Source organism: Ursus arctos, unplaced genomic scaffold (genome assembly GCF_023065955.2).
Source record: "Ursus arctos isolate Adak ecotype North America unplaced genomic scaffold, UrsArc2.0 scaffold_36, whole genome shotgun sequence".
Taxonomy (NCBI): Eukaryota; Metazoa; Chordata; class Mammalia; order Carnivora; family Ursidae; genus Ursus; species Ursus arctos.
The window spans coordinates 20,651,033-20,666,459 of NW_026623050.1; the positions used below are offsets into that span (position 1 = coordinate 20,651,033).

The following is a 15,427-nucleotide window of genomic DNA, read 5'->3' on the forward strand; positions in this document are numbered from 1 at the left end:
GGTTTTCTTTTGAGGTGCTGGATATATTCCGAAATTAGATAATGTGACAGATGCATAAAACCCACAGAATTACACACTTTCAAAAGGTGAACTTTGTGATATGTGAATTCTACTTCAATAAAACTGCTACTAAAAAAATTTTCCATGCTAGATATAGGCTACCACTATGCCCCTCTTTCCAAGGAATAATAATAATAATGACACAGAGTCAACCATTTATTTAAATCTCAACCTTTTTTAAAAGATTTTATTTGAGAGAGCACGGAGTGAGAGCGTGAGCCGCGGAAGGGGGAGGGTTAGAGGGAGAAGCAAAATCCCCACTGAGTGAAGAGCCAACGCGCTCCGGCTTGATCCCAGGATGCTGGGATCATGACCTGAGCAGGCTTGATCCCAGGACGCTTAACCTACTGAGCCACCCAGGTGCCCCTCAACCTTTTGACTACAAGAGCCTCATTCCTTGGAGGTTAAAGATACACTGAAAATCACTGCTTTAGCTCAAACTTCCATGTGAACAGATATATCAACAAACGCTGAACCTCTAATAGGGCTGGAGCTCCATCTCCCTGCACTGGAGTTAGACACAGGAAAAGAAACTCCATGAAGTGTTACAGGGCAGGTAATGTAGAAACGCATTAGTGATTTTATTTGAAAATTGCCTATTTTCTACAGCAACAACAAAGTCTTACACAAATACAGCAGTAAAGGGTGAGTTGCACAATGATAAAGTAATACTTTAAAAGTAAATATTAAGGAATTAAAGAAGTGTCTTTAATCTCAGGGTCAGTTCCACTACAATTCTCTTTTCTAAATTCTGGATTAGAAGAAATATATTTGAATATAGAAAGACACGTTTCCACACAATACACAGGAGAAAATGTTTACTTAAACACTGCAAATTCATGACTCAAATCAGCACACTTGAGCTTAATACCAGACCTAGTAGCCGTGCCTTTGGGGAAGGCAGTTAACTCCTTCCACCTTTATATTCCTTATCTGCAAAATAGAAACTTCTAAGACTACAAGCTGTGATTTTTTTTTTAAAGATTTTATTTATTTATTTGACAGAGAGAGAGACAGCCAGTGAGAAAGGGAACACAAGCAGGGGGAGTGGGAGAGGAAGAGGCAGGCTCCAAGTGGAGGAGCCCGATGCGGGGCTCGATCCCAGGACTCTGGGATCATGCCCTGAGCCGAAGGCAGCCGCTTAACTACTGAGCCACCCAGGTGCCCCTACAAGCTGTGATCTTAACTCATGTTAGAGGAAGGCAAAATGATACTGCAAGTCAAATTAGGGAGCAAGGACACTACTGACTATGGGTTTCAGAAAATCTTAGAGTTTTCTCTTCAAAAGGTTCATTGCTGGTATTTTAACAAGTCTTTAAAAGTTTGGAGATCAGCAGAAAAAATAGTAATGCATTTTTGTCTTTCTTTTATTCCATTTTTTCTTTTAATGTTATCCCCTTCCGAAAATGGTTTAACAGGGCAAAAACTTCTGTCCGCTTCTTTCTGTCCTGAGAACAGTCAATTCTACTGTGAGAAACGGGTCACTTCTCTATTGACCAACCTGTAATTTCTCAATGTACCATCTGCTAAGCAATAAAATTCTCTCCCTGAATATCATAGCTTCCAAGCTGACATTTGGTGGACTGAAAATTAAACTTAAATTTCACAAAGTTTCTACTGCCTGTATACTATCTTTCATGTATCATCACAGATTTCTAAAAATGTGGTAAGTCATCCAGGTAAAGATACTTGCAGGCTATGAAGAAATCATTCCATCATGGGGATAACTTTAATAATCCTTTTGGTAAATCTTTTGGTAATCTTACTGCTTTACTGAGGTTGGTCCCTCAATTAAAATTATGTTAAAAGTATTAATAACTAAGACAGAGCATGGAAATGTGACTTTCTTAAACACATAAAAAGTGAATTCTTTTTATTAAAAACAGTAAATACATTTAACTGTTAAAATTATTTAAGAAAAGCTGTGATCTCTCTTTCAAAAAGAAATACCAAAATGGCAATACCAACATCAAAGCATTTTTTGCCTATTATGTGTTCACGTTGAGGTCAATATTTTAATTGGAGTTACTTTAAATCCAATCAGAGGGACTCAAGCTAACTCAGTTTGAAAGCTGGGGAAAAATTAAACTTTATCATTCTTAATAGGAATTGGTGGTGGGTGGAGGCAAGCAGTATAATCTATTTCTACTAAAATACTAATACATTAGCAAAACTCTGTTAAGATGAAATTGGCACTATTTTAAACACTGAGTCAATAAACACCAGAATACACCATTAATTAGCAAAACTAGACACATTTGTAAAGTTATACCTCTCGTGTACTCTGTCAACCTTCAAAGAGCACAACTATTATGAACTGCCCAGTGCCAGGCAAAGTAACTTATTTTTCTGACTCTTAAAAATAGTACTAGTTCAAATTACCAGTATTGGTTTAAGACTCCCCCCACCCACCAGAGTAGATTCCCAAAATTATGAATTCTTAAAAGTACCAAGTTAAATAATGGTCAAGCTATTTTAATTTTTCTGCAGTGACTTAAATGGTTCTCTCACAATGTGTGATTGGACTCAGTCTTATTAAAAAATACAATTTACTGACCACTTACATAGAATTACAATAACAGAATTATAAAAATAAGGGCACAGTGTTGCTCAACACCCATCCCCCCTCCTTTTTGTCCAGCTACCCATTTTTACAGATAACACAAGGTGGGAAGCAGAATGATTAAGTGATTTGCCTAAAATCCTATAAATCACCAGCAATGGAGAAGACATAAATGATTGGCTCTCCCGCATTTTGTCATTCTGCTTTTCTACCGCAGCTCCCAGGAACTCAATTAAAAAAGTAATAATAATAACAGCACTAAGAATATTTACCAGATATTGGTACCTGTCAACTTCATAATTTATGAAATGACTATGAGAATAAGAAAACAAGAACACTAAAATTCTGTTTTGACACAACTACTATTTTCCTTAAATTTCAGGAAACGTGCATTTTTCTCTTCTAGTGTGAACTAACGAGGATGATGTGTTCTACTCAAAGCACTCTTCTGGAGTAGAACACATGGTGTCAAATGTTCAATCATCCATGCTCAGCACTAGAGCCGCTCATTAAAAGATCTGGCTTTCTTCTTCATCCTTCTCAACTGCCTCTTGGGCCACCAGTGCCTACTGGCCTCTACAGGTGACCAACTACCTATAGGAACAATCTTAACTTTTACTAGCATAACCAAAACGAAAGCAAACACAAAGAATGCTACCTTGAGAAAGATGAAGACTTTGAAATCACTGCCCACTACTACTAAATACTCAAAGTAATCTAAAACAACTATTTCATAATAACCACTCAAAACTTGCCTGCAACTTCCTGTTTGTTAGTTAACATACTATAGTGTCTAATTCTTTTCCCTTTACCTACCCCTTGATGCCCTCTCAAGACACTACCATCTTTACATCATTATCTAAAGGAAGTTGTTTCTGCCCAAAATAAATCTATGCTACTGTTGAATTAGGTGAAAAGATTTCTGTTAACCATTCACCCAAAGAACCACCTACCACACAGCAAATGTAATTCTCTGGGCTGTTAATCTCATACAGTTTCACTTGACTCCATGCAGAACATCATAAAAGATGTTCTTTACCACTTACCACACATGGAGATTTCTCCTGTCTTTTTCAACACTGGAGTCCATCACATCCAGAAAATAAAATGCACTAAGTAAACAGGGTTAAATAAAATTTGCATTTATGCTTTGACCAAATATCCTCAATAAAAGATCTAAAATACTGAGATCAAAATGAATGGACCTATAGAAGGGTGAACTCTTAATAGCAGGTTTCAATGTACCCTGTGTGTGAAGAAGGAATGGGGAGGCAACATCACTCCCACTCAGACAAACAATGACCCAGACGCATTTTTTTTAAATCAAGCCTCCTTCACAATACTAAAGAATAGCAACTAGTTCTACAATCAATAAATTTAGCACTGTTAACACCAAAAAATTAGATTATCAAGCATAAGACAAAAGTAGTTAAAATAACTGTTGGCCCAGTATCACTTGGAAAGAAGTTTTCTACCTCTTTCAGAAACATCAGTAGTTCTCAACCAGGCATGATTTTGCCTCCCCAAACACATTTTTGGCTGTCACAGCTGGGGAGGGGGAGTGCTACTGGACTGGCATCTGGTATGTAGAGGCCAGGGATGCTGATGTGCATCCTAGACTGCATAAGACAGCTTCCACGATGAGGAATTATCTAGCCCCAGATGTTGATTGCACCAGGCTGAGAAACCCTGAGAAATGTAACCCACTGTAGAAATACAGTATCATTTTTTTTTTAAGTTGGTGGAGTGAAAGAGACCCATTTTGAGTATTACTAAAAAAACTACAAAACAGGGCACCTAAATGGCTCAGTCAGCTCAGCAGCTGCCTTCGACTCAGGTCATGATCCCAGGGCCTTGGGATCAAGCCCCGCATCGGGCTCCCTGCTCAGCGGAGAGCCTGCTTCTTCCTCTCCCTCTGCTGCTCCCCCTGCTGGTGCTCTGTCAAGTAAATAAATAAAGTCTTTTTAAAAAAGAAAAAAGATTACAAAACAGTAACAATAAAAAGGCCATTTTGGAGGACTACTCCCAAGGAATAGGATTTAAAGAAAGCAGTCTATATAAAGTAGCATCATTTAAAAATAAAAAATAAAAAACTATCACACTGTTTTAAACAGGGATTTACTATGGTTTCATAAAGTAAATATTTTTCTTTTTTTTTTAATTTAAATTAAATTAACCAACATATAGTAAGTACATCACTAGTTTTTGGTGTAGTGTTCAATGATTCATTAGTTGTGTGTAACACCCAGTGTTCATCATCATAAAGTAAATTTTTAAAAGAAAATTTCTCTGGGGTGCTGGGGTGGCTCAGTTGGTTAAGTGTCTGACTCTTGAACTCAGCTCAGGGCTTGATCTCAGGGTGGTGAGTTCAAGCCCCACGTTAGACTGAGCATGGAGCCTACTAGAAAGAGAGAGAGAGAGAAAGAGAGGAAGAAAATTTCCTTTCCATCAGTCCTAAGAAATAAGCCCAGTGAGGACACGAGTTTGAAACCAGAACCCTGAACAATGATCGCATTCTCCAACAGTCTCTTGTTAATCTAGCCACAAATGCTAAAGCCTTAAAAAAAAAAAAAAAAAAACACAGACATAAACATGAGAAAAGGGCAAACCCTCCAGAAACTGAAAAAACAAACATTTTTAATTCATGCCTTCTGCTCAGCCTATAAGAATTTGGCTTTTAACACTCATCAAAAGCAGTTTCTGAGAACCAGAGGTTGAAAAAAGAAAAAAACAAGGAATGTAAAAGTCAGGAAAGTATTTGTCAGATTAGTGTCAGAGACCTTTGTGAGGATGACACCTTCATCCTCAGCAATACATATCCCTAGAGGGAGTCACTTGGCTTCAGAATTACAGCCACTGAAGGTAATTTAGTACATTTTCCCCTTTTTTGCACATCACCATTGTCAACTGCTGACTGTGAGCTTGCTCTGTGCAGATTACCATGTTAAGGCAACAGTCGACGTTACTTCAATAATTACAACGGTGTCTTCTTCCTCTCTTACCAGATTTAAATAACGAGCTTAAAAAATGAAGAGTCTTAACACTCAGAAGTATTAAAATAGTCCTGGCTGAAAGTGAAAATCTGGGGTACAATTTTTAGATTTTCTCTTAAAACATCTCAAAAATTACAGCTGTTCTTAAAATTCAAGTATGAGCCTCAACAAAGTGCCTAATATTATTTTTCATATAGTCATTGCCAATTTTAAAAAGCTGAAAGTAATCCATCCTAATTGAGCAAATCTGCCTATGAGAGATAAAAATTACCTCTTAAAATTGTAGTCAGGGCTATTAGGGTTTTCAAAAAAGTAACCTCAAATGTATTTATTTATTAATTGAAATACTCCTTCAACTTAAAGTCCTGCTTAAAAGGTTTGTTTTTGGGGGTGTTTGGGGTTTTTTGTTTTTGTTTTTTCGCTATTCTTTTAAATTGCTCTGGACTCCATCAATAGGCCCAGCTGTTAAATTCAGGAGCAATGACAACAAATCCCTTGGCAAACAAGTGCTGAGAATGAGACCCTTTCTTTAGAATAATCAGAGATAGTTGACAAAAGAGGGCCATACCTAATGCCCTTTCAAAATTCCATTAAGAAGCTGAACAGAAATAAAACAAACACATTTATATACATCTTCAAGCAAATTATAATTCTACCCCTTAGTGGATCCTGCTTGGTTATAATATTAAAAATACAACAACTTTGAAAAACAGTGAGATAATGTTACAGGTTTCTGAAGATGAGAAATGAGCCTCACTAATCAAGTGCAAAGTGGGAAAAACTGGTTCCATTACCCAGAGATTATCAGGTACCTGATAAACCTTTTAAGTAGACAGACTTAAAGAACCAAATGTCATTGTATATAAGCCTCTAGAACTCTATGTGCTTTTACTTCCCAGACTTAAGCAATTTTAAGATGGTCAATTTTTTTATTTTATTTATTTATTTGACAGAGAGAGACAGTGAGAGAGGGAACACAAGCAAGGGGAGTGTGAGAGGGAGAAGCAGGCTTCCCGCTGAGCAGGGAGACCGATGCGGGGCTCGAACCCAGGACCCTGGGATTGTGACCTGAGCCGAAGGCGGATGCTTAATGGCTGAGCCACCCAGGCGCCCCAAGATGGTCAGTTTTTAAGTTAAACGTGTACTCTCGAACCATTACCCCTTCTCTTTATTTTTTTTAATTTAATTTAAATTTTTTAAAGATTTTTTTTATTTATTTGTCAGAGAGAGAGAGAGAGAGAGAGGTCAGGAGCAGCAGGTAGAGGCAGAGGGAGAAGCAGGCTCCCTGCTGAGCAAGGAGCCAGAGGTGGGACTTGATCCTAGGATCATGACCTGAGCTGAAGGCAGAAGCTTAACCAACTGAGCCATCCAGGCGTCCCACCCCTTCTCTTTAAAGATGATTTTTCTTGGATCCCAGAAAGCATCATCTGAACCTTATCTACAGTGTTAACAGATGGGTCTCTCTAAATATCTCAGTTCTGTCTTATTTTTCTGAAATCAAATGACTTTTACTTCTGTGTTACCATCTTGGGATTAGGGCAGGTAACTGTTAACAGCTTGAAGTGAAAATGCACACATTGAAGAGATGTTCCTCTTTACAGCATCTACAAATCTCAATAAAAAGACTCTGTAGTAAAATCTTGCCCATCTTGGGTCCTAGATCACTATTAAAATTCAAAATCTAGGCTAACAGTCTTATAGTTCTTCTTTCTCTTTTCAACCACCCACCTTATTTTTTTTTTAACGAGTCATTTAAATGTTCTCAATATATTTTAACTCATTTTGGGCTATAACTTATGTATTACTCTTTAAAATAGAAACCACACTCATAGAACAGGTTTTCATTAATCTAACTACAACAACAACAAAAGCCCTTAAATTTCATCACCATTTAAACTGAAGTCATAAACATTTTATTCATGGAAAACGAACTGCATCCTTTTAAAAGGAATTACTATCACTATGTAAAGGTATAGAAACAGATCACCCCCCCCCCAACTTTACACATGCAAAAACTAACCTCAAAATTTGGGGGGGGAACACCATAAAGTTACAATACTATGGCCTCCCAGCTAACGAATGCTCACTTAAAAAATGATTTCTCACCCAAGTGAACATCCTGAAATACCTAAGAAATATAAGCTGGCTTTATGTTCTCTTTCCCTCTATCCTAAGACTTCAATTTCCACCTTTTATGGAAAGGAAATAAACAACGAGCTTCCTGTTCAATCACTAGCTTACAGCCAGTCTTTTACACATCACAGAACACAACCCGCCTCCCCCTTCACTTCTCTCAAATGTCTCTTATCTTAATTTAAACTTGTTGAAATATGAGACCATTTTACCACACTAATGCTTTCCTATGAAATTTATCTTACTTTAATGTTAAGAATGCAAGGCACATCAAAATGTCCATGGATTATTTCTTATTCCTAAAATATTTAAATTAAATTATTTACATAATGAAGATTTAGTGCCTGTGAAAGTGACAATTCAATTTGCCAAAAGCTAAAAATACTGAAATTTATAGGAAATTGCTTAATCTTCTGTTCTTACTATTGTATACAACCAGAAAAAGGGCCTCCCACACTCTTTCTATTCTAATTTCATGAAAATGTAAAACAGCTAAAATGCCTACCAATAAAAAGGATTACCTTTAAAAAAAAAAAAAACCTAAATATTACTTTAACCCTATACTTTCCTTTAAAAATGGGGTGCCTTAGAAAAACTAAGTTAGACAAATTCTTTTGTGCTTGGATGAACAACAGGAAAGCAAAGCCTCCAGGCCTTTGGGGAGGAACCTTGTCCCTGCAGCCGGCTCTGATGTGCTTGGGAGATAAGGCTCCATAGTGACACTTAAGGAAAGGCCTGTTCACATTTGAATTTCTGCATTCCTCAAGAACAATTCATGGCAATAACTAACTTTGCAGAAGAGCTACATGAAAGCTTTGGCCAATGAATGAGGGTCATCTGCTCTTTATCACAAGGGTAAACCTCATCCTGGCCAGTTTCTAACCTTTTAACCCTGTGAATTCCTAATTTACACATGAATAATGGAATTCTTGCCTAGAGTGCAACTTTCAGCTTCTAGTTCCTAAGTTTAGAAACCAAGACTTGATTGCCTATGTGTTAAAAATCTAAAACTTGCATAGTTTAGAATTTTAGATTTTCAGATGCTGTACTATTACACTTCTGAATCAAAAGATATGCTTGCTGACAAATCTTTGATCCGAAAGTAAAAAGAACATGCTTGCACCCTGCTGCTATCAATAACTAGGCGAGAACCAGCTTTTTTTTTTTTTAAAGCAAAACAGAATGTCCACTTAATGCCTATTCTATTCCTGTTTAATATGTATAACATCTTTACCCTGAACATAGGATAAAGTCATCACTGGACATTGCTTTTTAAACATCCAAACGAACTTTGTGAATTCAGAATCTCTAAGAAGTCTCATATTTCTAAAGAAAAATCTAAAACCACTATGCAGTAATTTTAAATCCATAATACTGAATGTAATTTCCCACCAAAATACCTCCACTGAGTTAAATAAAACATGTGCCTATTTAAAGTGTGGTCGCTATAACTGTACCGTTGACATTTAATAACAATGTTCTTACACAGTTTCACTAGAAAGTTTTTGATATTCATTATATGAAAAACTTCCTCCCACCACAGCTTTCAAAACTATTCACATGTAATATATATTATCCATAATTTTTACAGTTACAAAAATCTAAAGATACTCAAAAGGCCAATACTAACATTTGTGTCACTGTTAATAACACTTATCATCCTATACAGGCTTTAAAGCTCTGTGTGTTCTCAAGGCATTTCTGAGTGCCCTAGAATTTTGTCAGGCTTCTAAGGACGTCCTGGAAATAATGTGTGGTCATGATAAACGCTTCATCCTTTTAAGGCCCATCCGCCCTCCTCCACCTTTCTAGCCTGCTCCTCTCCAGCAAAGAAATACAAGCTACAGTTCCTGGGCATGAAACACTCTCCACAACCCTGAAAAGGTGACAAAATTACAACTCTATACAACAACTTCATGTTACACAAAAAATAAATGAACAGAACATAAGCATAAAGAGCACACTATCCTGAAAACAGCACAAGAAAAACATTAGTCAACAACAACAAAATGATTATTGGCCAGTGATTATGGCAAACAAAAGAGCTGATCAGAAATTTTCTCAGGTTTTTGCTGAGAAAAACCTTTGGGGGGGGTGATAAAACTGGAAACTTTTCTACCTTTCTGATAAATTTCAATATAAAAGTATCTTTGCTTGGAACTTATTTTCTACAATCATTACTGCACAAATAAAATAAATTATTAATATGCTGGTGGCATAAATATGGTCATACACTGTTAAAAGAAAGTCACCTAGAAAATCCCCGCTAATAGCTTTCTAAATTTCAACGTGTAGACCCTGAAGTAACTGTTTCCTAAAGATTATGTCTTTATCTCAAGAGTTCGCTCTCCCTATTGTTCATTCTGTAAATGATCAATTTGACAGCATAGCACAAGATCTATCTTTCGTGGATCAACAAAACAATGTAGCTACAATACTTGTAAAAAACTATTTTTAAGATACAGTTGTTGTTGTTAAGATTTACATTGTCTACTGTGATCTTGAGTGTTAATGTTTGATCTTCCAAAAAGATGGAAAGCCTCAGTGGGAACAAGGAGCTCCCCATCCATCCTAGGCCCATCTTTACACTCAACAGTTATCAGGGCAGCCACCAAGCACTGGATCACTTGGACAAATGGCTGATCTGATGGGGCTGTTAATACAAAGGAAATCATCAGACAGCAAACTTTATGACAACTGGAATACAGGGGGCAGATCTGGTTTAAATCCACTAGGCATAATATGGAAATGGCCTTAACCTCTTTCTCTCCCAGCAGAAAAAGACTAGGAATACTTCAAAGGCTTGAGAGTTACTGACCAATGCCCTCTCTACAATTAAAAAGCAACATGAGTGATCTTAAAGCACTCAGAGAAACGGAAGGTTGGGCTATAAGAAAGATTTAGCACTCAAGGGCCATCTACAAATCAGAAAGATTTGCTTGTGATTTTTAAAATTTAATTATTAATTTATGAAAGATTAGATTTTAAAACTTTCATTGTTAGCCAAACTTTTACACCCAACTCTTTTCATAGTATGAAACACTTGTAAATTTATATAAAGCCACTTCTACACGTTTAGCTGTTCTAAACCTAACTTGACTTTCATTCTCAATCACTCATTCAAATTTATTATTTTTTCTCAGATTTTTCTGCATGCCTTAGTTAACACCAGTTACTATTTCCAGGAAAATTCTTAATGTCTGTGTGATTTTGGGGGTTAGCACATAGTGAATCACAAAATCATCAAAATGTAGCAATGAAAAATGTCAAACAATGAAGTTTAAACACTTACTTGACAAGGTAAGATGAGCTTTTTGACTAAGAATGGCTCCATATTTGTTCATTGCCAAGCACTGATAAAATCCTTCATCAGACTGCTCTCCTCGCTTGCCTTCCACTTCGCTGATGTATAAGGAGCCGTTAGACAGCACCTGGATCCGTTTATTTTCAGACACTTTTGCTCCATTTTTCAACCATGTGACCTTAATAGGAACTTCTCCATGACCCTGGCAATCTAAAACGACTGGGTCCTTTCTTGTCACAGTTACATCCTGTGGTTCTTTTATAAAAAACAGTTCACTAAAGCACCACACTCCTATAAGGGAAAAAAGGGGGGGAGGTATATCCAGAATTACAGGTATAAAATCATTTCTTAACACATAATTGTAAAACATATCCAGGGTGTAACATGACAAAGTTTAACAAACTATATTAGTTAACTGATAAACACCTTAATAAAACCAATCTAAACGCAGCAAACTTTTTCAACAAATCAGAAAAATCATCTTTTACAATATCTACTCTAAAAGCATAGGGAAGATTTCATAATCTTCTATGCCTTGTAGGAATCCTGTTCTCAAGCTCCTTGCTAGAGTATCAAAATCATCAGGAAAACTCATGAGCACAAGCTGTTTGCTACTTTTACAAGCTTGTCAAAAAGATCTTGAACAGAGTAAGTCGTAAAAGTCTAATTTTACAAGAAATCATTAGCAAAACTCCAACTCTGTGAACAAGCAAGTTTATTTCCTTGTCCCTTGAAATGTTTTGGACCCCTTGGCACCTACTCCTTTGGGAAGTGCGTTTATCTTTTGCGACAAATTACAAGTTTGCATTTTTATATCTGTCCTTTTACAGCAAGGACTCTGTCTCCTCTCCTTGAAAGAGATCCATTTACTTAATTTCTGCAGAGTAAGGTAGGTATTTAATGGACAAACAGTAGACTTTAAAACGCTGGTAACTCTTGCTGATTGTACTCAGTGGGTGATCGGATTAGAAAACTTTTATTTCTTTTTCTTTTTTTTTTTTTTAGAACTACCAACTGCTGGAAGAAAGTGCGTGACTAATTGGTCCTTACTGTCTAATAGGGATAGGAGATTGCTTAATCAACCAATACACATTTTTATCAGAGCAGAGGAAAGGTTTTATCCTAAGCATACACATCGCTCCGGTCCCTGCCAGGAGAAAGCGTCCGATGACTGCCTAATAACCCGTCACCTTCTGCATTCTGCGCAAAGGCCAGCTAAAGTGTGGCTTATTGATTGGGAAATGTTAGGAGTTTGGGAACATTTCATCTTCCTTATGATGTTCTGAATACATGATTACAAATTCCCGGGACTGATCTGTTTCTCATCAAGGGAGGTCCTCGGAAACCTCACACACCAGTCACGCGCTCCCACGCTCGGGCTGTGGACTTCTAATACATGCCCAGGGCAACGCGAGCGACCCTAACAGCCCCGCGCTGCAAGGACCACTCCGGAAGGCGCCCATTGTGTTTCCGAGTCACATCTGACTTTGATCCTTTTCTCATGTTAACAGAAAACTAACTTCTCCAGAAAAGATGAAAGTCCGGGGTTTGTAACCTGTAAATAAATAAAATAACCCATTCTCCTGAACATCTCTCCTCCTCGCCCCCCGCAATCATCACATCCACTTTACACTTTTTATCTCTTTGAGGATAAACCAACGCAGACGCAAACGAGAAAAATTAGTTCATCCAAGTTTGCACAAGGTTAATCTGGAGTTTTGAGGAATCTTCACATTGGTACACACCTCAGGCCCTGCCCCAAAATACCTGGCTACGGGGGAGGGGGTAGAATCCTATTTATAGAGTTATATCTGCCTTCTCAGCTCCGGGTACCTTCCTCCCCCCCCCCCAGCACAAATCGGCCATGCACCTTCCAACCCACCTTGTCTTTCGAATTCCACCCCTCCCTTCTCCTCTCTTGATCCGGATCTGGGAAAATGGGGCCCCTAGGGGTGCTGCCCTGGAAGCTGAGTTCACCTATTCTTTCCCCTGCCCTAAAACCTGGGGAGAACCCCCACTGCAAAAAGGGGAAGCCGCGAGAAACCGCGGCGCCCCCTGCGTGGCCAGGCTGCCACTAAGGAAACAATATAAATAAAGCCACGTGCGCCGCGGCGGCCCCGGCGGGCGAGCGAGCGGGCGGGCGGCGCGGAGCTGGAGCCGGGGCCGGCGGCGGAGGCGAGGACGCGGCCGGAGTACGGACAATGGCGCGAGGAGAAAGGGGGAAGAGTGGACAGCGGGCGCCACGGCCCTGCAGCCTGCGGCTCGGGGAGCGCAGCGAGGAGGGGCGTGTGCCGGGAGAGGCGCCCACAGCTCTGCCCGCGCCCCCGCAAAGCCCCCGGGCCGCCCGCGCCTCCAGCAGCAGCTCCCGACTGGCTGCAGGGAGGGGGCAGGGTCCGGTGGTCACCTCACCGCGGAGGACCTCGCCGTCCCCCCAACACCCCCCCTTCGCGGTTTCCTCTCCCCAGCCCACTCGCGCCTGCTCAAACCCCACAGGCGCAGAAGAAACGCAGAAGAAAGCGCGCCCACCTGGACCGGAGCCGAGGAGAAGCAGGAGCAGGAGCGCGCGTAGCAGCATCCCTGGCGGCCGCAGCCGGGCGAGGGGTCGCAGAGAAGGCGCCATTCAACGGGGCTGAGCGGGCATGCTCTCCGGCCGCCCCGTAGCCGCTGTCCGCCTGCCGGCCCCCGCCTCCGGGCGCTCCCCACGCCGCTGCTGGACGCGCGCAGCCGGGGCTTCCCTCCCGAGCTCCGGCGTGGCTTGGCGTGGCTCGGCGCTGCCGGCGGTGGGTCTCTGTGGTCGCGGCGAGGCCGGCGCACGGACACCCGCTCGCAGGAGGCAGGGGGCCCGAGAGTCCGGCCTGGGGGCGGAGTGAGGCGGCGGCTGGAGGGGGCGGGGGCGGCGGAGTGGACAGCGCCGCCGCTGCCGGGCTGGGGACTACTTTCTACATCTGGCCCCTGGTCTGGGGACCGCGAGGTCGGTGCGGCCGGCGGAGGGAGACGCCAGGAGGGGGCCCCGTGGCGGCCCTGTAGCTGCCCCGCGGGGTGGGGGCGGGCCCCGCCGGACCCCGCCGGACAATGCACCTGGGGGTCAAGCCCCGGCTGAGGGTCTTTGGCCCTCAGCCCCGCCCCCTCTGCCTGCCCGCCACCGTCGAGGACAGAACCACAAAGGCCGAGCCTTGCGGCCCAGGCTGCCCCCGGGGCCCCTCTCCTGCCGGCTTGTTTAGGATTCGGGGAAGGAGGAGGAGGGGTGGGGGAGGGATGGTGTTGAGAGACGTGGAAAGGCCGGAGACTTTTCCCCTGATGGCCCCTGCCCATCCCCCTCCATCCCTCACACGCCGAGGCCCTGTGGAGGGAAAACTATTCCCACTTCGGAGATTTGTCAGCCAGACTGGAGGCATCTCCGGGTGTTAAGCCCCACATTTGGGGATGGCTCTTACCCTCCTTGCCCCCCATCAGATGCAGCGCTGGCTTAAAAACATCTCCAAAAAGTGCCCTGAAATGAATAATTACCTTTTGGGGAGACGTTTTATTATCTGTTTCTCCAGTTAGTCAAGTTCTTTAATTCGTGAGGACGGTGCACACAAAGGGCCCTGTCCTAAGAGCTGAGGCGAGATCAGGAGATTTCTAGAATCTATGAGCTTGCCTTGGGGAACTAGGCTTTCATAGCCTACCTGGTTAAAAGTTAAACTGACCAGGAAAGACACAAATGTTATTAATTTGTTCACATCTCTTAAAATTAAGGCTAACAAGAGGAGTTAAAAGGTACATTTGAAAACGTAATCAGATTGCTAAGCATATGTGGATCATAGAGATCGTTTCCACGTGGATTAGCACTTGCTAATCCTAAACTAAATCTATGGCACATGATGAGGGCACAGGCTAAAAGCTAACCTTAATGAAAGCTGCTGACTGAAACCTAGCTTTTGTCACTAAGACATCACCACACTGCCTTTAGCATGTTCGCAAAATCTTCCTTATGAAAAAGGGAGGGGAGGAGCTGGGGAGATCAACAGTTTTAGAACATCTGCTGGGAGGGCAGCACTACCTTCCCCGGAAGCTTTCTGTAATAAGGGTCAGCCTGTTTAACAATTTTAACCCGTGTAAAACAGTCATACCCTTGACTATACTGCCTCCAAAACTTTACTTATAATTTAGGTGAATTAGAACTATTTCTAAGCATCAGAATAAAGGTTCGTGGAAAGGGAAAAATGTTGAGGTAATAAAATGAAATACAAGAATGCTTTAAGTATCTGGCAAAGTTACACACATTTGCATGACATTCTTAACTGTGTGTCTCTAAATTCCCTAATTGTATGACATTCTTCTTCCTCTTGACTCCCCCTTCTCTCGGTTTCCTTTCAATTGACCCTAAGTGCT

At 41.0% G+C, this 15,427-nt stretch overlaps 1 protein-coding gene across 1 annotated transcript in view; it reads right to left on the reverse strand.

Moving 5' to 3' along the window:
- Positions 1-14,365, reverse strand: part of PRTG (protogenin) — a 119,026-nt gene extending 104,661 nt beyond the window's left edge. The window contains exons 1-3 of the mRNA XM_057306159.1: positions 13,530-14,365; positions 13,155-13,426; positions 11,042-11,344 (exon numbers count right to left, since the gene is read on the reverse strand). Coding sequence (XP_057162142.1) covers positions 11,042-11,344; positions 13,155-13,426; positions 13,530-14,365 — 1,411 coding nt within the window. The remainder of the gene's footprint in view (positions 1-11,041; positions 11,345-13,154; positions 13,427-13,529) is intronic.
- Between the last annotated feature and the right edge of the window lie 1,062 nt (positions 14,366-15,427).